Source organism: Dermacentor variabilis, chromosome 6, assembly GCF_050947875.1.
Source record: "Dermacentor variabilis isolate Ectoservices chromosome 6, ASM5094787v1, whole genome shotgun sequence".
Classification (NCBI taxonomy): Eukaryota; Metazoa; Arthropoda; class Arachnida; order Ixodida; family Ixodidae; genus Dermacentor; species Dermacentor variabilis.
In genome coordinates this window covers 193,539,563-193,563,325 of record NC_134573.1, presented here as the reverse complement: position 1 = coordinate 193,563,325, position 23,763 = coordinate 193,539,563, and the positions used below count along the sequence as shown (strand labels likewise).

The 23,763-nt window shown below is 47.6% G+C and overlaps 1 protein-coding gene and 1 pseudogene across 6 annotated transcripts in view; one reads left to right on the top strand and one right to left on the bottom strand.

Moving 5' to 3' along the window:
* The window catches only part of obe (activating signal cointegrator 1 complex subunit obelus), a 465,382-nt gene that overhangs the window by 267,706 nt on the left and 173,913 nt on the right, over positions 1–23,763 (bottom strand). For all 6 annotated transcript variants that reach the window (XM_075697239.1, XM_075697242.1, XM_075697241.1 and 3 more), the window contains exons 15-17: positions 23,296–23,520; positions 8,456–8,575; positions 2,106–2,360 (exon numbers count right to left, since the gene is read on the bottom strand). In XM_075697239.1, the coding sequence (XP_075553354.1) occupies positions 2,106–2,360; positions 8,456–8,575; positions 23,296–23,520 (600 nt within the window). The remainder of the gene's footprint in view (positions 1–2,105; positions 2,361–8,455; positions 8,576–23,295; positions 23,521–23,763) is intronic.
* On the top strand, positions 10,411–14,304 carry LOC142584532 (uncharacterized; annotated as a pseudogene).

Genomic DNA, 23,763 nt, shown 5'->3' with positions numbered 1-23,763 from the left:
CAGAAGAATAATAATAATAATATTTGGGGTTTTACGTGCCAAAACCACTTTCTGATTATGAGGCATGCCGTAGTGGAGGACTCCGGAAATTTTGACCACCTGGGGTTCTTTAACGTGCACCTAAATCTAAGCACACGGGTGTTTTCGCATTTCGCCCCCATCGAAATGCGGCCGCCGTGGCCGGGATTCGATCCCGCGACCTCGTGCTCAGCAGCCCAACACCATAGCCACTGAGCAACCACGGCGGGTTGGACACAGAAGAAACAACTAGACGTAGAGGCAACTGCTTTTTACAGAACACGGACACAGAAGGAACTGGACGTGGACACAACTGCTTTTTATGGAACATGGACACAGAAGGAACAACTAGACGTGGACACAACTGCTTATGGAACACAGAAGGAACAACTAGAAGTGGATGCAACTGCTTTTTATGGAACACGGACACAAAAAGAACGACCACACGTGGACGCAACTGCCTATGGAACATGGACACAAAAGGAACGACTAGATGTGGACGCAACTGCTTATGGAACGCGAACACAAAAGGAACAACTAGACATGGACGCAACTGCTTTTTATGGAACACAGACACAGAAGGAACGACTAGACGTGAACGCAACTGCTTTTATGGAGCACAGACACAGAAGGAACGACCAGACACGGACGCAGCTGCTTTTAAAGATGATATCATTGCACCATGCCTGACGCAATCAGAGATAAGTTTAGCATCAAACGCACCATTCACAGAGGTGTAGCTTGGCAGTACATTCGTCAATCTATGCTGGACTGGTCGCATTTGAGAGCCATAGTAGGTACAATCCACGAAACTCAAACCTGTGCTCATCAGGAGTTATAAGGCTTACAAGAGTGCAACTTCTTGCAGAAATTTGATGGTTGCATGGTTACGATGCCCTCGTATTCAACAAATAGGGTCCAGAAATGGCATGAAGCGATTTGGGCACAAGACAAGAGGGACACCCAACCTCTTTGATCACAGTGGAATGTGTTCACCTCCATAGGGAGCACAAGGACAGGAGAATGAGGCCCAACCCATCTAAGAGTGCAGCGGGCTTAGCAGCGTAGGGCACGTCAAGAATGACACGAGTAGAGGGGTCTGCAGCTGCAATGGAGGTAGACGACAAGGCCAGCCCACCAGCATCCACCAGGAGCACTGGTGAACACCAAAATGCCATAGTGAGGGACCCCAGCCAGGGCAGGTTATGCGTGCACGCGCTGGGAGTTGGCTGCAGCACGGTTCCAAACGGTCTTAATCGATAACAAATTGTGTATTTGGTCATGTCATTTCTGTATCCTAGTACCTATACACACTCCGCAGCACGCACAAGACGTTTCACATACTACCTCACTGCAGCTGCATCTCAGGTACAGAGTACCAGATTTTTTACATGTGCTCTGCAGAGGCACCCGAGAAGTCTATTTCGCAATCTTTTTTTTTTTCTTTTTCATGTGTTTGTTTTTTCCCTTGCTAGCGGTATTGGAGCATTCGCTGTTATATTGTCGCAGCCTAGTAGAAGACGGGAAAGCCGGCGTAGAGGACGTATGGAAGCACTTTATCAGAGCAGTCAACGCGACGTCGTTGTCGTCTCTGTTTTTCCACTCGCGCGCTACTTCAGCGTTGTTCTCATCGCCTGGCACATACCCGCAGTGACCATATGGGATGTGGCATTTTACAATTCATCAAAAAGCCGTAGTTATATATGCACCGATTTCATTGGATGGAGCCCTCAATTGGGATAATTATTAATTACTGAAACCTGGTTGTTATAACCAACACTTGTTATCGATGGGGTCATTAAAAGTGAACTCGACTGTATAAGCATATGCAGCAGATGATTGGTATTACATGCAAAATCTGCATGTGAGATACATTACAGTGGGGGGCTTTGGGTTAGATATGGTTATATGGCTTTAACAAATCCAACCTGCTACAGCCATTAACTGAACCTAGAACTCAGAATTCTGTAGCCACTGCGTTCTGTGTTGCCCAATGCTTTTGCCGTTGTCTTTGTTCTCTGGAGCAGACAAAACAAGAGTGTCGAGAGAGGTATGAAGTGCAATAACATTTGGCAGGAATCTCACACCTGCAGCTGGTCGAACTCCTGCGCCTTGGATACAGCAGCCAGGACGTCGGCCTCAGTGAGCGTGCGGCGCTCCATCAGCTCATTGAAGCGCTCCATGGTAGCATGCTTGATATAGAAGTGGCTGGCTGTGCGACCCAGGTTGGTCGAGTCCAGACTCTCTGAGCGTGGCTCAAAGCGGATCATGCGTGCCTTGTCCAGCTCCTTGGCAGCATGGATAACCAGCTCCCGCCGATAGTTGGACAGCGTTGGATCATCCTGCACAACAGTGTAGCACAAATGCGCTGCAGTTTCACTTGTTCATCTCAGGCAAGTGTACTTACTGTAAACATCCACCTAATATTTGGCTTGTTTTGCAGCAAAAATGTGCTTTTAGCAGATACCCAGCCTTCACATGAACATTATCTTAGCAGATTCATGAAATAGTACATCGTTTTTTATTACTTCTGAATGTTGTTCAATAGAATTGTGTATTTAGGAAGGAATCATAAAGGACCATAATATTACAGTGAAAAAGGTACGTTATATCCAAAGTCCGTTTCTATCCGAAATTGGGACCACGATATGTAGTAAAATGGCAGAACTTCACATATACCACTGTTTATCCTAAAGGAAATTGCAAAAGCGATGAAACACCAAAATTAAAATAAACAACAGATAAATGGGCTTACACAGTAATCGTACAACACGGCACGCCACCTCGCTGTTTGCAGTTTTCCAGATGCTCATCATGGAGAAATGGTAGTTTCCCCACATTAGAGCCCATTTACACTAGCACAACTGCAACATTAACAGAAAGCACAACGGCGGGGAGTCAGCTGACAAGCTCCCCACCGTGCAAACCGCTTGGCCTGAATCCATCGCTGTCGCCAGTCATACAAACATCAGCTACAGTTTTTGACACAAAACAGTGGTCGGTACAATAAATTGTTTTAATTTTATCTTTCACTACCAGCAATGACCACTGTACAACTTATAGCACGAACGAGAGCTGCGGTACGAGGCAAGTTCAACTCGGAACCCATGTTTGGCAGCCGCCGCTGCACCACCTGTGAGATAGTTCGACCACCACATCACATGCTTTCCACTCTTAGACGCTGTGAATAGCAGCCTATCATCTTTTTTTGTGTGAATCAATAAATAAAGTGTTATCAAAATGATGCATTTTGTGACTGTAGGTGGGTGTTTTTGAAGTTTCGTATGATACAGCTTTGAAGCTAAACTGATTAGGCCTGGAGGAACCTTCGACACCTGGTCATCACTGAGCCAACAGCAGTGGGAAACGGTAAGCCACTTGCTTCATTGACCCAAAAACTGTCTGTTGGATGTTGCACTGCATGTCACTGTGGGTAGCTTGCCACAAGTGTGTTCATTCCTTAAGAAAACGTCCTCTTTCACACATTCCGCGAGTGGCTGGAAATAGTTGTGTGCAGTGCATTCCTGCACAGATGCTTCACTGCAGCAAAGTACATTGTATTTACACATCTCGACAAAATTTGCCAAAAATTTGTCCCTTGTACCCAACAGTTTATCGTAGCTAGGTCCATTAAAAGCAGAATTTATTGCATTGATAATATAGGCAGATAAAACTATGCGAGAAGAATCATCCGTTACATACGAAAGTCCATTGTAACGGCCATGGACTGCATATGAGTTTCAAAGAAATGGCCATTCATGTAATCTACAAGAGGGCTTTAGCAGATTTTAAACAAGGTTTTATAGAGACTCTCATAAAAAAGAAATAGCATATTGTTTCCAGAATGTAAATCATCAGTAATTAATTACACTGCATGTCAACTCACTCAGTGTGTTCCAGTACACTGCATTTTTATTTATTTGTTTTATTCCTATACCTGATGTATTCTTCAAGGCAGAGGTTCTACATTTACAGACACAATAAAAAACACTAAACAAGTTAACAGACGCAAGTCAACAGACTGTGCAGAATAGGCGTGGATCTACACGAAACATCATAGCGCAGTGAAGATCCTAATCAATTCAGTCTACAATGTCGCTGGACACAGGCACCTACTCATCATCAACCTACTTTAAGTCCACTGCAGTACGAAGACCTCTTCCTCCAATCTCCACTTACCCCGTCCTGCACCAACCGATTACAACTTGCACCTGCGAATTTCTTAATTTCATCACCCCACCAAGTCTTTTGCTCTCCTTGACTGTGTTTCCCTTCTCTTGGCACCCATTCTGTAACCCTAATGGTACACCGGTTATCTAACCTACGCATTACATTACCTGCCCCAGCTCCATTTCTTTCTCATAATGTCAATTATAATATCGGCTATGCCCATTTGCTCTCTGAACCACACCACTCTCTTCCTGTCTCTTAAAGTTACACCTATCATTCTTCGTCCCATCGCTCTTTGTGTGGTCCTCATCTTTTTGAGCTTCGTAGTCAGTCTCCAAGTTTTTGTCCCATATGTTAGCACCAGTAGAATGCACTGATTGTACACCTTTCTTTTTAGTGATGATGGTAAGCTTCCAGTAAGGGTCCGAGTATGCCGGCCGTATGCACTCCAACCCAATTTTATCATTCTGCAAATTTCCTTTTTATGATCAGGGTCCCTTGTGAGCAATTGACCTAGGTAAACGTATTCCTTTGCAAACTCTAGAGGCTCACTGGCAATAATGAAATCTTGTTCCCTTGCCAGTCTATTGATCATTATCTTTGTTTTCTGCATATTAACCTTCAACCCCACTCTTGCACTCAATCTGTTAAAGTCCTCAATCATTCGTTATAACTCATCCCCAGCATTGCTGAACAAGACAATGTCATCTGTAAACCGAAGGTTGCTGAGATAGTCGCCGTCGATCATTACTCCTAAGCGGTCCAATTTAATAGCTTGAATACTTCTTCCAAGCACGCAGTGAATAGCACTGGAAAGATTGTGTCTCCTTGTCTGGCCCCTTTCATTATAGGTATCTTCCTACTTTTCTTGTTAAGAATTAGGGCAGCTGTGGAATCTTTGTAGATATTTTCCAAAATACTTTCCAAGATAATTACGTAAGCTATATTATTCTTAAGAGGAAGCTTTACCTTGTGGGGCCCCTACTTAAATACATGGGAACAGAGAAATCGTTTGGCTCACCATCAAATGCACTGAATTAAATTAGATTCAAGTTCATTTATTTATCCACATACGTGGAGTTTCACATAAGTGGTTGGAACGAGAAAAAAAAAAAAAAGCTGCATTAAGAACAGCTTGACTAGGTTTGTTGCATTTCGGAGAAAAAGTTATACCGTATTTACTCGCATAATGATCACACTTGTGTAATGATCGCATGCCTGAATTTTGTCGTCAAAATTCAATATTTTTCATCTCCCATGTAACGATCGTACCCCGAACTTGCCGCAGTGATATGTCGTGTGCCAAGACTAGCTAATAATGATCGTGCTTACCATCTGTCGAATGCTACGTGAACGACTCTTCAAGACAAACCAAGCGGTCTGTACGCACCAAACATTCTTAAGTAGATGCCTCACTTCATTACTTTCATCACTTTCCGCACTTCCATGACAAATAGAGGTACAACCAAACTTGCCTTTATTATTTGTAGGCTTCATAATGGTTTTGGTCAACAACAACATAAAGGGTGCCTTTCGACTCTTCTCATCTGCACTCGTGGGCACGCAACAAATTGTGAGAGGCAACGATAGTAGCCAAGCTAACACTGATATGTTAGAAGTGTACCCTATTCATACGCCGACACTTGTAACACAGCTAAGATATTCGCCCACCCTTAGCGGAAACGTGCCGTATTAGGATAGTAGCGATGCCGCAGTTTCCGCAGCATGCCGGCCATGCGTTTCCATCTCACTGGCAGCTAAGCGCGCCCATCTCCGTTTCTGTCCCTTCAAAGTGGACATGGCTACGTTATTGCCGCAAACTTGCCGATATTAACGATATTGTTGCAGGAAGAAAGCAGGCCCATGAGTGTAAAATCATGTATATTTACAACTGGTGTATATGGCGTTCAGGCAACTGCCACACTCCGTCTTCCTCTAGTCCAATTCAACTTCTTCCTTCTCTTCACCGTAACAATATTATTCATTACTGATACGGAAGAAACTGTTTCAATGCATGTAACCTACTCACAAGAAGAAAAAGATTGCATTCGGCGCATTCGGCTTGCTCCACCGGCCGTCATTTTTGTTTTGGTGTCCCGCACCAACGCGGGACACCCATATGGTACACCTGCATTCCGCAGCAAACGCAGGATGAAAAATTTTTTTCTTTTCGTGGGAAATTTAACCTGCATAATCCCCTGAATTTGTGTCAATTTTGCTGACAATAAAGTGCAATCATTATGTGAGTAAATACAGTAATTTACTGACCAACTCTTCCACTGACAAGAAAAGCAACTCTTCCTTTAAGGTATTAAATTTGAGAGAATTATTGAAAATCGCAAATTATAAAACTTCTAGTACGATGTTTTCAGCTCTGTAACCTGCACCTATAAGACATCTAAAGTCGACAAAATTCATGCATTAAACACCGCTCTCACATGTACCTCTGTGTGAGTAGGGCTTTTGCATAATTCTCGTAAGCATTTTAACAATGCAATGGAAGCTGTAATCTCATACATCAAATTTGTCTGCTTGAGATGCTGTAACAGATACAGTTTATAGAATTGCAATATCTCTTTTTGAAGCAGAGTTACAGAATTTATTAATTAATATTGGCAATAGTTAGATAAAAGCGGGTTGTCACTTTTTAAACAAGAAAAAGAGTTGCAAAATTGATTCCCTGATACCGCCTGTCTTTGATAAGCAGTACATCTTCAGAGCAATGCACGCCTGCATATAGAGGCAATTGGTACGTTAGACAGACAGCTTCCACTGTAGTGTAATGTCACATACTTCCTATCACATTCTCCAACACTTATATAATGAACGAGAAGAAAGGACGTTAACCGAGAGGCCCAATTTTTATTACTGGCCGTAACATATCCACCATAACAACATCATGAGAAGCCAACAAACAAAGACACCAAGGGCAACATAGGGGAGATTACTTGTACTTACTAACTGAATTAAAGAAATGATAAATTAATGGCAATGAAGGTGGTTGAAAAAACAACTTGCCACAGGTGGGGAACGATCCCAGCCTTCTCATTACGTGTGCAATGCACACTTATATAAGAAATTTATGCTGTATGTGGGCGTTTATTCAATAGACGTCCTTCAGCTACGCAGGAGAAGCTCCCTTCATCGTGGGAGATTCGGTTTATGCCGCATGATGACCTCAAGTTATCATCCTCTGATCATCGAAACTGGCAACACAGTAGTTGCCAACATTTCCAATTTCATCCAAATAAATCACGCTCATTCTGTCAATGAAGACACATTATTACAATTGGGTTTAACACTTTAACAAAGTGCATTGGTACAACAGTCACAGCAGCCCTGCACTTTAGGTACATCCAGCTCCTTCCTTGATCTTCGGTCTCTGCAAGTTGTTGCCCCCAAGTGGTGCGACAGGACAACCCACTGAATTTGTTACATTGATAAGAACTGTACATAATAACAGTGTAGTTTTATTGTCTACAGTGCAGCTGCTACGTGGCATCAACTCCACCTGAAAAAAAAAAATGAAAAAAAAGAAAACTGCTTCGTTGTGAACTGTAACGTTTGACTCATCGCCGTGGGCCCTACGGCCTACACCATGTTCACCATTGCAGCTGTCAGATTGCTTCACTGAACATACAAGATGCATCCCGTACAGCAAGCCCTGGCACAAACAACAGAACTGCGGCACAAGATCTTGCCAAGCACATGCAGGAGTGAAGGGTGCACTCATCAAGTCCTGCATGTAATTTATGAATCAATTCCTTTATTATGGCGATTGAAAACCGAATTATTGTTCAGAAAGGCTGACTTGCAGCATTACGAAAAGCTTAATAGCTTTGCAGGGTAACCAACCTACAAGAATTGCCGACATGGGCAGTTTAATCATTCATTTTTCCTGACGTTACTCATTAAAGTGAGAAATTCTTTGGCAATGCCACAACTTTTCCAGGAGCTCAAAATTTCCTTTTCTAACGTTTTTCAGGTCACTAGACACCCTGTATCAGTACCGCTGCTTTGAAATGAGATTCATAACGCAACTTTAACCTTAATTTGTTCCACAAATAGTAAATCAAATATGAAAATTCCAGACAGAGGCCTAAAGCAGTAATCTATCAGAGAAAATTACATTGTCTCCCCCCAACTCTTTCGCTTTCTTTAGTTGTGAAAAGCTCACTACCTCTATCCTCCTTATCGAGCTAACTTTCCCAAGACACAAGTTGCGAACACAGAAGGCGGGTAGGCTAGAAACAGCTCGACAACATACCATCAATGCAGTGCACTTGAGTCCATAGACCAAAGGATTTCTTCGCATGCGCACGAAGAGGTAAGTATAGCTGAGCCACTCGACAGCTTCACTGACACTTGAAACTGTGCCCAGTGAGACCTGCAATGAAACAGCATTTTATTTTATCACTGACTTACTTTTTTTACTATCTGTGTCTGCAAGTCATTTCCGTGGGACCACAGCTTTTTCTGTACAATTATGGTATACAGTCCATTACCGCACATTCGGCCCTAACAAGACTGACAAATTTGATAGAATTTTGTCATAGGAGTCAGACATGTGCATGCTAACCGGTCATGTTTGAATTAATAATTTTATGATCGAAATGACAAAAGTTTGGGCCCATCGAAATGCATGGGCACCGGACGAGACCTTCTTTCAGGATTGAATTAACTGAAAAATTGAATTACCCGGTACCAAATTAGGGGAAGTCTACTGTACCGCTCTTCCAGCACAATTTTGCCTCGAGAATGACATGAAAGGTGCTAGAATTAAGCAAGGCCTTAAATAAATGTAGGACTGAGGTCTGCATACACTAATTGCTAGATGCTAGAGCTAATCCTGGATAAGGTCTATGAACCACTTTTTTATTGAAGCCAAAAAATGCATTTCAAGTTAAGATAGACTATTTCAGAAATACTATGCAGCAAAAAGTACTTCAATGCATTCAGCAGAAACGGAGTTATTGGCTATGAAAGATAGGCTTTGATCCCCTTTACGGTGCGGTCCTTTTTTAATGCCTTAAAGTGTAAAGGCTACGACGGAGCGAGTGGTGCCCACAATGCTCTGCCTACTGAACGTCATCGTGGCGCACAGTTCAAATTTAATTTTGGACGTTCACACAGACTACACTATTTACGATTATGGCACCTACAACTCACTAAACTCAGAAGCTAGCCCTCAGCTTATGATTGAGTTCACAGTGCCTCATCCCTTTGCTGCACTACAGTATACTGTACAGGATGATCATATTTAAGTTTTACAGAATTTTTAAAAATCGCCTGTAGCAGATAGTATAATTCTTACTGCCTGCCTGCCTACCTGCCTGCCAGCCTGCCCGCCTGCCTGCCCGCCTGCCCGCCTGCCCGCCCGCCCGCTCGCTATTTCACCCACCGGCCATTCTCTGTTGCACACGCACTATTTCAGAGGTGCTTTCACAAGCAACCGCATTTAATTCAACAATCTGACCATCTGCGCCCACAGCAGTTTCCATTTATTGCCTCGGTATTCCTTCGCAGCAGCACTGAAATTTCATTATATTGAAATCATGTATAAACACACTCCACTTTGCTGGGGTTCAAAATACATACTGTTCTACAGACAAGAAGTTATAAAAAGTTAAATATTTCATTATATTGAGAATTTCGTTATATTGAAGTTCATTAATTAAGGTTTAATTGTATTTATGTATTATTCCCTTCGCAGGGTGTGCATGCGTGTGCTCACACGTTTTTGCATCAGCTTCAACTGAATGTTGAACAAAGTATTTGTGAATTCCATAATCTCATTGGCATTAATCCACGAAAATCAGTTAAGTGATACTTATTTTAGTAAAGCAATGAAGGGGGCTAGTTGGTGAACGTTCATGGTTATATTGCGCTCAGTTTTACACAGACGATATTAAGTGAAGGACAGGACGTGGACGGACGTAGCGCAACAAATTTGCGCTACGTCCGTCCACGTCCTGTCCTTCATTTTGTTGTATTGTCATGGCACCGCACGTGCCTATGAAGCTGGGCACACCTGCTGTAATCACTTTCTTCCCTTACTCTCTATTTGTCCCTTTCCCTCTTTCTTGCTGTGTGTTATATATTGCACGCGATACCCGTAATAAACGTTCTTTGCTCGGTTGATCTTCTTGGGAGTACGTGGTCACTTCAGTGGCGACGAGGATGGGATGAGCATGCCACCCCACCAGCAACACCCCGGTAGCCATGGCCGGATACGCAAGCTCACCGCAGTTCGAGGAAGCTACGGACCACTGGCCGGCATATCTAGTGCGGCTAAAAGCTTTCTTCGAAGGCAACGGCATCACAAAAGAAAAGAAGAAGCGAGCATTGCTCGTAGCAGGGCTGAGCACTCACACGGTGGCCGTCGTTAGTGGATGCTGCGCGCCAACAAAGGTGAACAAGCTGTCGTACAATGAAGCACTCGACATACTGCAGAAGCATTTTTTGCCCAGCCCGAATGAAATAGCCCAATCCTACAAATTTTTCTCACGCAGCCAGATGCCAGGAGAGCCAGTCAGAGATTTTCTTGCAGCCATTCGGCAATTGGTGGATATCTGCAACTTCGGCACTTCACTTGACAGGATGCTCCGAGACCGTATAGTTTGTGGCTTGCGAGACAACTCGGTATGTCGTCAACTGCTTTCGAAGGCATCCTTAACAAAAAGCGAAGCAGAGGAAATCGTCTTAGCAGTGGAAATGGCGGAAGAAAACATGAAGACGTTGAAGACTGCGCCTGAAGACGAAGGCGTACACATGTGAAGAAACATGTATGCACGATGTGAAAGTCGGCCACCATGCTTCAGGTGTGGAAAAACAGGGCATGACCCCAGAAGCTGCCGGTTCCGCTCGGCAAAGTGCTACCGGTGCCAGCAGTGCGGTCATGTTCGCAAGATGTGTCCTGGACAAGCAGACAGCAGAACGAAGGAACCGTTTACGTGGCCACACCAGCAAATTAATGCCATGCATCCGTCAGCAGGAAACTGCAACGATCCGGGATCAGCTCTGTTCCTCATTGAAACGGCAGATAATTTCGTTGGAAACATTCACACCGTAAAGGCAATAATGTGCACTCTACTTTGGAATGGAATAGCAATCAAGATGCAGCTGGACACAGGGTCCCCAGTTTCTATCATCACTTGGCCCACCTACGTACAGCATCAAGATGCCTGGCCGAAACTGCAAGAATCGTCACTCAAGTTGTCATGCTTCTTTGGACCACTGCCGGTGCGTGGCCAGTTACAGGTCGACGTTTCTTTGGGTTTGAAGACTACGAAAGCCACATTAGCGGTGCTGAGTTGTTCCGGGCCGAACCTGTGTGGCCGGGATGTCATGACAGCGCTGGGCCTTCTTGGGGAGCCGGTGCTCAGCGCAACGCAGGAAAGTGAGAGTGCAGCCGTTCGTGAAGTTGGCAGTGGCGTTCAAGTCTTGTTAGAAGAATTTTCCGACGTGTTTCGACCCGAATTAGGGCTCATAAAGGGACCGCCCGCCCGTTTGCCATTGCGGGATGACGCTGTTCCTCGGTTCTGTAAGGCGTGGCCGGTGCAGTACGCGTTGCGCTGGAAAGTGGAGGCCAAAATTGATCGGTTAGTTGAAAATGGAATTCTTGCCCCGGTCGCACACTCGGAGTGGGCGGCACCTGTGGTGGCGGTGGTAAAGCGTAACGAAAACATTCGCCTATGCGGCGATTTCAAAACTACTGTCAACCAAGCCTGGCATACGATCCAGTATACTCTCCCGCGCATAGACGACATCATGGCGACGTTAAACGGCGGTGAAGTTTTTACAACTATCGATTTCCGGGACGCCAACAATCAAATTGCGTTAGACGAAGAATCGCAACTGCTCACGACGATGAATACACAGAAGGGCCTTTTTTGTTTCACACGCCTTCTGTTTGGAGTAGCCTCTGCGCCAGCGCTATTTCAGCAATGCATGGAAACAATTTTGCAAGGACTGCCCGGAGGTCTACTTGGACGACGTAATCATTGCGGAAAAGTGGAATAATGCCGCCACCTTACGCCGAGTTCTGGGAAGGTTCCACGAGTTCGGGGTGCGGCTGAATCGGGAGAAGTCAAGATTTCGTGAGAATGAGGTTGATTTTTTGGGTTACAAAATTAACGATAAGGGCTTGCATGCCAAAAGAGAAAATCTTGAGGCTATTCTGGACGTCGGCACACCCTAGGGAGCGCCCGAGTTAAGGTCATTTTTGGGTCTGGTCACCTATTACCAAAAGTTTCTACCACAGACAGCCACGATCCTTGCACCTCTGTACGAACTATTGTGCGCCAGGACGGAGTGGAAGTGGGGCATTGCTCAGCAGCAGGCGTTCCAAAAGGTCAAAGCACTGATAAGTAAAGCAGAATTTCTTGCCAATTACGACCCGGACAAACCGTTGGTACTAGAATGTGACGCTTCATCAGTCGGCATTGGAGCCGTCCTTTCTCCCGGCACAGCTGAGGGGATGAGGCAACCCATTGGCTTCCGCTCCCGCATACTCACAGACGCAGAGCGGAAGTATTCGCAGCTTGAAAAGGAAGCCCTGGCATTAGTGCTTGGAGTGGCGAAATTCCGGGCATATTTGTTGGGTAGGAAATTCACACTTCTGACTGATCACAAGCCATTAGTCAGTATTTTCAATTCAGATAAGCCGGTTCCAGCCATGGTGGCCGCCCGCATACAACGGTGGGCCCTCCAGTTGAGCACCTACTCCTACATCGTAAAGTTCAAGGACGGCAAGGCGAATGTTCCGGCTGGGTGAACTCAGCCGCCTGCCACGGGCAGCGCCTTCCAAGGATGTGTGCGGAGACGAGGACGGCACTGATGACTGTGAGTACGTACTTTTCACTGCCTGTTTGGACAGTAGAGTGCTGTCAGCAAAGCAACTGGCCTGCTATTTGGCCAAAGATGAGGAGTTACTTGTGGTGCGCAAGTGGGTGCAGGAAGGCTGGCCTCGGCATTTAGACGTGAAACAAGTCACTCTGAAGCCGTACCTAGTCCGGAGGGACGAGCTAACTATGAGAGAAGGCCTGGTGTTCTGGGGCCACCGAGTCGTCGTGCCTAAAGCAGCCAGGAACGCAGTGTTGCAGCTGATTCATGAGACACATCAAGGAATCACCGCGATGAAGAGACTAGCTCGCTTGCTGCTTTGGTATCCCGGCATTGATAAACAGATTGAGCAGCTCGGTAAGACGTGCCACTTATGTGTTCAGGCTGCACCGATGCCTCCACGCCAGGTACCAGTCCCATGGCCGGAAACCAGGCAGCCGTGGTCTCATCTGCACCTTGATTTTACGGGTCCGGTGGATGGCTACATGCTATTAATTGTGGTCGATTCCCACAGTAAGTGGATGGAAGCTGTGCCTTTGCGAACTTCCACAACTGGGACGACCATAGATGCCCTGCGCACCCTCTTTAGCACTTTTGGGTTGCCGTGCACAATCGTCACAGATAATGGGCCGCAGTTTGCAAGCCGGCAATTCCAGATTTTCACTACGGTGAATGGAATAAATAAAGCACATGCGCACTGCACCATACCACCCTCAATCGAATGGGTTGGCGGAACGAGCGGTGAGTACCATAAAACAAAGCCTGCAGAAAAACAGGCAAGGATCAATGCAAACACGGCTGGCCAGGATCTTGCACAATTACCGACGAACGCCGCTGTCGGGCGGAAAAACGCCGGCTATGCTGCTGATGGGGCGTGAGCTACGCTCCCGATTAGATACCTTGTTGCCGTCAGAAACAGAGCATTACAGTTACCCTTTTGCCAATTATTTCTTGCAGAAGGATAAACCAGTTTGGTTGCGAAACTACGGTTGCCTTGGAGACCCATGGACTCAAGCACGTGTCCAAACAACAGAGGGGTCTCGTATGGTGACTGCCGAGGGACCGGAGGGTGAACTAATGCGACGACACTTGGACCAAGTGCAACCGCGGGTGGCGGTGCAGGACTCTGAGCAAGTGCAGTCGCGTCTCTCAGCCAGAGGCGACAGAGCCGTCGACAAGACCGCTAGTGCGAATACGACGGATGAGACCACAACCCTGGAACTACGAAGGTCAACCCGTTCGAGACGTCCCCCTAACAGGTTCTCTCCCTAAGAGAAGGGGAGACTGTTGTATTGTCATGGCACCGCACGTGCTTATGAAGCTGGGCGCACCTGCTGTAATCACTTTCCTCCCTTACTCTCTATTTGTCCCTTCCCCTCTTTCTTGCTGTGTGCTATACATTGCATGTGATACCCGTAAGAAACGGTCTTTGCTCGGTTGATCTTCTTGGGAGTACGTGGTCACTTCACAGTTAATATTGTCACGTGGTAGTGACGGTGAAGAAAGCAGCAATACGGTGGAATACAAAACTAGCTTTTATTGGGCGAACCTGTGCCCACAAAAACAGGCTACACTTATAGCACAACGATAGTGGCGAACATGGTCGGCGATTGTCGGAAATCTGATCAGCGGGTCAAGCGCGTTGGCTTTTATAGAGCAGTCATCGAATGTTCCAGACTAATCGTTCGGACCCGCGTGCCTTCCACAAAGTTCTACACCAGTCTCGTCAGGTGATGAAATCAGATAACATAAGGTTCGGCGACAACAGGCAGCGGATAGAAGCATCGATAACTTTCCTGAAACTACATGCATGGATACATGCAGGCGCGTCCCACGCTGTGCGATTACATTTGTTAGGCGGCAAAAGTGGTTGCCCGATAAAGATAAGTACACGTGTCAAACCCCCCTCTTAATAAGGATTGTCCCGATGCTACAAATATAAGAGAACGAAACACAAAAGGACACTTATCTTAACAAAACAACGAAAAGAAACAAAGTGCAAAGGTCAGTTACGCGAAGCCCCCCAAAGTTCATTAACGCTGGTAGTACGGCTTGAGTCGCACAACGTGGACTATTTTAGGTCGTGAGCGGCGCCGCTGTGATAGCGAAATGCCGTCTGGCACGACCTCATAGTCCAGTGCGCCAATACGTCCGACGATCTTGTACGGTCCGAAACAGCGACGAAAAAGCTTCTTGGTCAGTCCTCGTCGGCGTATAGGGGTCCAAACCCAAACATGGCCACCGGGCTGGTACTCGACGAAACGTCGTCGAAGGTTGTAGTGTCGGCTGTCGTTCCTCTGCTGGTTCTTGATTCGCAGGCGGGCGAGCTGTCGGGCTTCTTCGGCGCGCTGGAGATAAGTAGCGACGTCAAGATTTTCCTCGTCAGTGACATGCAGCAGAATGGCGTGGAGCGTCGTCGTCGGTTTCCTGCCGTAAACCAGCTTAAATGGCGTGATCTGTGTTGTTTCTTGCACCGCCGTGTTGTAAGCGAATGTTACGTACGGTAGGACCGCATCCCACGTCTTGTGCTCGACGTCGACGTACATTGCTAGCATGTCAGCGAGGGTCTTGTTCAGGCGCTCCATGAGAGCATTCGTCTGCGGATGGTAGGCAGTTGTCCTCCTGTGACTTGTCTGGCTGTATTGCAGAATGGCTTGCGTGAGCTGTGCTGTAAAAGCCGTTCCTCTGTCGGTGATGACGACTTCTGGAGCACCATGTCGCAGCAGGATGTTCTCGACGAAAAATTTCGCCTCTTCGGCTGCGCTGCCTTTCGGTAGAGCTTTAGTTTCAGCGAAGCGGGTGGGATAGTCCGTCGCCAAGACGATCCACTTATTTCCGGAAGTTGATGTCAGAAACGGTCCCAACAAGTCCATCCCGATCTGCTGAAACGGTCGGTAAGGAGGGTTGATGGGCTGTAGTAATCCCGCTGGCCTTGTCGGTGGTGTCTTGCGTCACTGACAGTCTCAGCATGTCTTGACGTAACGGGCGACATCGGCGGTTAGGTGCGGCCAATAATACCTTTCTTGTATCCTCGATAGCGTCCGGGAGAAACCGAGGTGCCCAGCGGTCGGATCGTCATGTAGGGCGTGCAGTACTTCTGGACGCAGCGCCGACGGAACAACAAGAAGGTAGTTGGCGCGGACTGGTGAGAAGTTCTTCTTCACGAGTAGGTTGTTTTGAAGCGTGAACGAAGATAATCCATGCTTAAATGGCCTAGGGACAACGTCGGTGTGCCCTTCCAAATACTCGACTAGGGCTTTTAGCTCCGGGTCCCCTCGTTGTTGTTCGGCGAAGTCTTCCGCGCTTATTATGCCAAGGAAGGCGTCGTCATCCTCGTCATCTAGCGGTGGCGGGTCAATGGGGGCGCGTGATAGGCAATCGGCATCTGAGTGTTTTCGTCCGGACTTGTATGTTACAGTGATGTCGTATTCTTGTAGTCTGAGGCTCCACCGTGCCAGCCGTCCTGAAGGGTCCTTTAAGTTAGCTAGCCAACACAACGCGTGATGGTCGCTGACCACTTTGAATAACCTGCCATAGAGGTAAGGGCGAAATTTCGCTATAGCCCAAACGATGGCGAGGCATACCTTTTCAGTTGCAGAATAATTGCCTTCCGCTTTTGACAACGACCGGCTAGCGTAAGCTATCACGTGTTCATGTCCATCTTTTCTCTGGACTAGGACGGCACCGAGGCCTAGGCTACTGGCGTCAGTGTGTATTTCGGTATCGCCGTGCTCGTCGAAGTGCGCAAGTACGGGCGGCGACTGCATGCGTCGTTTGAGTTCTTGAAATGCGTCGGCCTGCGGCGTTTCCCATTTGAACTCGACGTCACATTTAGTTAGCTTTGTCAGCGGCTCGGCGATGCGTGAAAAGTCGTTGACAAATCGCCTGTAGTAGGCACACATGCCAAGAAATCTACGCACTGCCTTCTTGTCGATGGGCTGCGGGAACTTCGCAATGGCAGCTGTTTTCTGCGGGTCGAGGCGAACTCCAGACTTGCTGATGACGTGGCCTAGGAACAGAAGCTCATCGTAAGCGAAGCGGCACTTTTCTGGCTTCAGAGTAAGCCCTGATGACTTGATGGCCTCTAGTACTGTTGCAAGCCACTTAAGGTGATCGTCAAAATTTCCGGCGAAGACAACGACGTCATCCAAGTAAACGAGACAGGTCTGCCACTTCAATCCTGCTAAAACCGTGTCCATCATATGTTGGAACGTTGCAGGTGCCGAGCACAGTCCAAATGGCATAACCATGAACTCGTAGAGGCCGTCTGGGGTGATGAAGGCAGTCTTTTCGCTATCTCTTTCGTCGACTTCTATTTGCCAATAGCCAGACTTCAGGTCCATCGACGAGAAGTATTTAGCGTTGCAGAGCTGATCTAATAAGTCGTCTATCCGTGGGAGGGGGTATACGTCCTTCTTCGTGATCTTGTTCAGACGACGATAATCGACGCAGAAATGTAGGGTTCCGTCCTTTTTCTTCACCAGGACAACAGGGGATGCCCACGGGCTCTTCGACGGCTGGATGATGTCGTCGCGCAGCATTTCGTCGACTTGTTCTCTTATAGCTTTACATCCTCGCGGCGAAACTCGGTAAGGGCTTTGGCGGAGCGGTCGAGCGCACTCCTCGGTGATTATGCGATGCTTGGCGACTGGTGTTCGTCGAATCCTCGATGACGTCGAAAAGCAGCCTTTGTATCATCGGAGCAGACTTCTCAGCTGCTGTTGCTTAATCACGGGGAGACTTGGATTAATGTCGTAGTCTGGTTCGGGAACCATGGTCGTCGGGATAGATGCGGCGGAATCCTAGAGGGCAAACGCGTTACTGGTTTCCAGAATTTCCTCGATGTACGCGATCATCGTGCCCTTGTTGATGTGATTGAACTCCCGGCTGAAGTTTGTCAGCAACACTTCGGTTTTCCCTCCATGCAGTCGAGCGATCCCTCTTGCGACGCAAATTTCACGGTCTAGCAGTAGACGTTGATCGCCTTCGATGACACCTTCTACGTCAGCGGGTGTTTCGGTGCCGACCGAAATAACAATGCTGGAGCGAGGCGGGATGCTCACTTGATCTTCGAGCACACTAAAGGCGTAGTGACTACGAGGGCTCTCCGGCGGCATCGCTTTATCTTCCGACAGCGTTATTGACTTCGACTTCCGGTTGATGATTGCGCCGTGCTGATCCAGGAAGTCCATACCGAGAATGACGTCTCGTGAACACTGTTGGAGGATAACGAAGGTGGCAGGGTAAGTCCAGTCATGAATGGTAATTCTTGCCGTGCACATTCCAGTCGGCGTTATGAGGTGTCCTCCAGCGGTCCGAATTTGAGGGCCTTCCCACGTAGTCTTAACTTTCTTCAACTGGGCGGCGATGTGTCCGCTCATGACGGAGTAATCAGCCCCTGTGTCTACTAAGGCGGTAACTGCATGGCCGTCGAGAAGCACGTCGAGGTCAGTGGTTCTTTGTCTGCCGTTGCAGTTAGGTCTTGGCGTCGGATCACGGCTACGTCGTGCTGAACTGAAGCTGGAACGTCGCGTGGTGAAGTTGTCTTTCGTGGGTGCAGTCTTAGCTTCCTGACTTCGTCGGGACGGCGACGTGTTGTTATGTCGTCGAGGTGGTCTCTTCGTCATCTTCGTCTGCGGCGGAGGATCTTCATATGTTCGACGAACAGCAACCGCACCTCCATCAGTTGCTGCTTTTAGTTTTCCGGATATGGGCTCGCTGACCGGCCCCAGGCTGGGCCAGTGTATGGTCGGCGCTGCGGCGACAGGTAGCGGCCTGGTGACAGCGAACGGGACGGCTGTCAAGGGCCCCACTGAGTAGCGGCGAGGTAGTCGGTGATGTCACGAGGGCGTTCACCTTCCCGAGGGCGCGGTGCATCGACGGCGAACCCTCGCAATCCCAGGTCGCGGTATGGGCATCGGCGGTACACATGGCCGGCTTCGCCGCAGTGGTAGCAGAGTGGGCGGTGGTCGGGGGCTCGCCAAATGTCCGTCTTCCTCGCGTAGCTGCGCTGGGCGACAGGTGGGCGTGCTGGCGGCGGCGGACGATGGAATTGCGGCGTTAGAGGGCCCTGGCGTTGTCGCGGAGGGGGACCTTGACGGCGGGCGACGGCGGCGTAGGTCTTCGGTTCCGGCTGAGGTTGCGGTGATCGTGGTTGCACCTCCGGAACTCCAAGCGACCGCTGAACCTCGTCTTTGACGATGTCAGCGATCGAGGCCACTTGAGGCTGCGACAACGGGAAGATCTTCTGAAGCTCCTCTTGTACGACTGCCCTGAAAGCTTCGCGCAGGTCGTCGGAGGCCAGTGATTGAACCCCGGCGTAGTTTGTAGAGTTCGTACAGCGATCGAATTGCCGGTTTCATATCTCGAGTGTCTTCTCAATGTTCGTCGCCTCACGAAGAAACTCTTCGACGGTCTTCGGTGGGCTTCTTACCATTCCGGCGAAAAGTTCCTCCTTTACACCACGCATCAGTAGGCGGACTTTTTTTCTCCTCGGCCATATCCCGGTCGGCGTGGTGGAACAAACGGCTCATTTCTTTTGTAAAGATGGCAACGTTCTCGTTTGGTAGCTGCACTAGGGCGTCCAGCATAGCTTCAGCCCTTTTCTTGCGCATGACGCTTGTAAAGGTGCGCAGGAAGCCGCTACGGAACAGGTCCCACGTTGTCAAGGTCGATTCCCTGTTCTCAAACCAAGTTCTGGCGGCGTCTTCTAAGGCGAAGTAGACAAGCCGCAGCTTGTTGTCGGAGTCCCAGTTGTTGAATGTCGCGATTCGTTCGTAGGTCTCCAGCCATGATTCCGGGTCTTCAGTCGCTGCTCCATGGAAGGTTGGTGGGTCCCGAGGTTGTTGTAGGATAACGGGGGACGCTGGGGCAGCCATTGGGGTTGTCTTGACCACGATCTTCTTTGTCGTCTCAGGTAGTAGTCCGTGCTCTGGGGGCAGTCCTTGCAGTCTGCAGCTAGCACGCTGGTCTTGGGCGATGTTGGTTCTGTCCTTGGGCTTCGATCGCGGCTTTGCGGGGGCGTTCGGTACATGAACGCACAAGCTCCTACACAAGCAGCAATACGGTGGAATACAAAACTAGCTTTTATTGGGCGAACCTGTGCCCACAAAAACAGGCTACACTTATAGCACAACGATAGCGGCGAACACGGTCGGCGATCGTCGGAAATCTTATCAGCGGGTCAAGCGCGTCGGCTTTTATACAGCAGTCGTCGAATGTTCCAGACTAATCGTTCGGACCCGCGTGCCCAGTGGCGTAGCAACAGGGGGGGCCGGGGGTCCGTGGGCCCCGGGTGCAAGGGGCCAGTGGGGGGGAGGGGGGGTGTCATTGACGCCTGAAGACTCCTCTTTCCGCCGACTTGACTGGGGTAAATTGCAAAGAATGCTCTGGTATCCAGTAGCCCGAGCTCATGCACCCGATGCGTTGCGCCGCAGAATTGTCGACTGCAGCTCTATCGACATCCCACGAAATAATTGCACGAATGTGCGGGCTAAAAAATTTAATTCGCGAAATGGTCGCTAAACTACTCGCCTTAGCGGAACGTTTCACGTGGGGTGCACTCGTGCTGTGCGTTCATGCTGGGAGCAGGAGTCGCTAAACATACAGTGAGGCGTTGTAAGGCGTTGGGGCTCTTGGGTCCCTCTTCCGTTCAGAACGCGCAGCGAAGACGAACAAAGACAGCAGCAAGAGGGCGTTCAACCAGCGCGCCCAGCGCTCGCGTTTACGGTGAAGCGTTCATTGAGAGCGACGTTGCATAAGTGGGGCCGTCAAAAGTCGTGAATGGGATTCTCTGGATCGCCTTCAGACTCGGTTCGGCCGAAGAGTTTGGCGGCGTATGACTCGACAGGCTGTATTCGCGGGCCCACCGCGATGTCCGGCTCGCTTTTACTTCCCCTCTCCCCCTCGCTCCGAGAAGCCGCTGCAAAACCTGCCGTTACGTTTCATGCTTTCCTTCTTACCCTCGAAAGTTTCAGAAAACTGTTGTTGTTGTGCGACTTCATGTCACAAGTACAGTGTCTGTATCAGCTGCACAGAATTTTATAAAAAAAGAAAAGTGAATTTTGTAAGGCTATTTCCCGATCGAGATTTTATGAAGTTGTGTCTTTTTGTGATTACTAGGAACTCGGTAGCGCGAAAAATATAGCAGATAAGTAATAACCATATCCTTAATAATCCCGTAATTAGTACTTATAGAGGAAGCACTTCAATTCGAGAATTGAGGACTCAAAGTCAAATTATTAACCCAACAAAAACTCTTTAAACAAAATTGCTTTGGGTGCTACAACCTACAGTACTTTGGCACTGCGAGCGGCGCCCAGTATATGGCAGCAGCGAAAGAAATATGAAATAGAGGACAAGTGACGTTGATCCCTTAATCCTCTCCATTGTGAGTGCAGACCAACAGTAGTGCAAGCTTTCGCTGGCACGAGCTTGATTGCGGCCTTTTCTTTCTTTTTTTATGGTGACGCCAAGAATCGACGCGAAGCGTGCTCTATTCTGTTCCCAATCTTGCGGTGGTACCGCAGCTCAGATAATCACGTTTGTAAATGAAAACAAGGCTTTATTGATCAGAATGAAGAGAACTCGTAATTGTCATAGCATTGGCGCCCGCGCAGCGGGGAGGCAGGTAGCCTTTTCTAATAGGGTGGGGAGATCAGCGTCGCTGACAAATAATTTAATTTTCGTTTTCGTTCAGGGCTGCCCACAGACAAAATACTGCGTGCCATAGTACCTACGACGATTTTTGTGAAGTTGTTGTTGGGCAAGATATGAATGTCGGGCTTCAACTTTGCAAATGTAATATTGCCGCTAAAATTGGGAATTAAAGCTTTATTATAAAGATATTTTTTGTTACTTGTGACGTGAGTCATGTTTTCCACGATGCCGCATTTGTATTGGCTGCCAAGCCTTACAGTCTGACAGAAGATGTGCACACGGGCTTATCACACGTTATCAGTGCAGCACCCTTTGTTATTTGGCGCAGGAAAAACAGCGTGTATATTTGCTGCATTCGTGATCTCTGGGAAAGAAAGTGGAGGAGAGGGGGACCCGGGGAGCGTGCGCGGTATCCAAGGCGGCTGTACTGGTGCTGAAACCCAGAAACTGTCGATATCCTCGCCTTCTTCTACTACATCGGGGGAGGAGGGGGGGGGGTGACAGAAGACCTATGGGCCCCGGTTGCCAGACGACCTAGCTACGCCACTGCGCGTGCCTTCCACAAAGTTCTACGCTATTCGCGTCAGGTGATGAAATCAGATAACATAAGGTTCGGCGACAACAGACAGCGGATAGAAGCATCGATAACTTTCCAGAAACTTCGGATACATGCAGGCGCGTCCCACGCTGTGCGATTACATTTGTTAGGCGGCGAAACGTGGCTGCCTGATAAAGATAAGTACACATGTCAATATCGTCTGTGTAAAACTGAGCGCAATATAACCATAAAGTGATAATCAATATTACCTGGCACCCTGCTTCTTGGCAATGTATGTTGACACACTTTGGGAACATTCACTGAGAATCATAGCTGGTACATTTAACAGAGATGCTCCATGATTACATCACCTCAACACCACTAGATATATATTATGTTAATGATTAGAACAATTGCACATTTGTAAAGAAAGGGCGCGGAGAGGCCATAGTCCTTATCATAATAGGAATACTGCAGAAATTTACAATAACCAAGTACACTTTCTTTGAAATTCTAATTCACAAAAGAAAACTGATCTGCTCTTGTTTGAAATTTTAGTTTTTGTTTTAAGGTTGAATGAAAAATAAGTCTAGCTCTCGAATAACTAAGAATAACTAAGAAGAACAACGTCCAACATACTAGTACAGCCACCCTGCAAATTCTCGAACCCCGAGCTGGTCACAGTACTGCCATTTACATGCAATTTTCAAGCAATCATCACAGGTAAATGACAAGACTTGTCGAGGTGAAATTTTGCAAGTAGACCTTGCATACCTTCTGGCGAAAGTCATTATATGAGCACTGCTTCTGCAAGATCACTTCACTGCTTTAAAGTCCCGAAAAAGGGTTCCCAAACTTTTGAGTCCTGGATGCCTGACAATGCTGTGCCAAGAAAACGTACATATGTGAAGAGAGGAAGAAAAAATCATTCTGAAATATGCTGAAAATGTGAAAGTTAAGAGAAAAAAAGAAACAAAGACAGAAAAAAATTTTCCTAGCGCACAGCATGCTTTAGCAGAAGAATCTGTTTTTTTTTATGTAACCCGACATGCACAAATACTGATTACCTCTGCATTGAGATTATCCACCAGGTTTTGGTGGAAGTTGCTTTCTATCGGGAACTGGCAGGTGAGTAGTGACAGGTACTTGTTGAGTTTTGCATGTGTCGTAATGATGGTTCCGTGGCCCTCCTTGTCAAATTGGGGTCGGCCTGCACGGCCGAATATCTGCATCACATCCAGGATGTCCAGGTCCACAAAGGTGCCGTGCTTGGAGTCATAGATGTCTGTCCCCTGTCAGCAGAAGCAAGTACTTGGCATTGCTATCACTGCCCTGCAGCACAGGCAACAGCAGCAAATTGTGAAGCCTTAATGGCCACAGATAGAGTGTACAACAGGTTTTAGTTTTTTTAACCCTTCAACACAACCACAGGGTTGCAGTGGCTGAAACCAGGGCTGTAAGAATGCTCAATAGCAGATTTAGAATCGAATATTACATTAAATCAAAAACATAAACGAATATCAAATCAAATATGA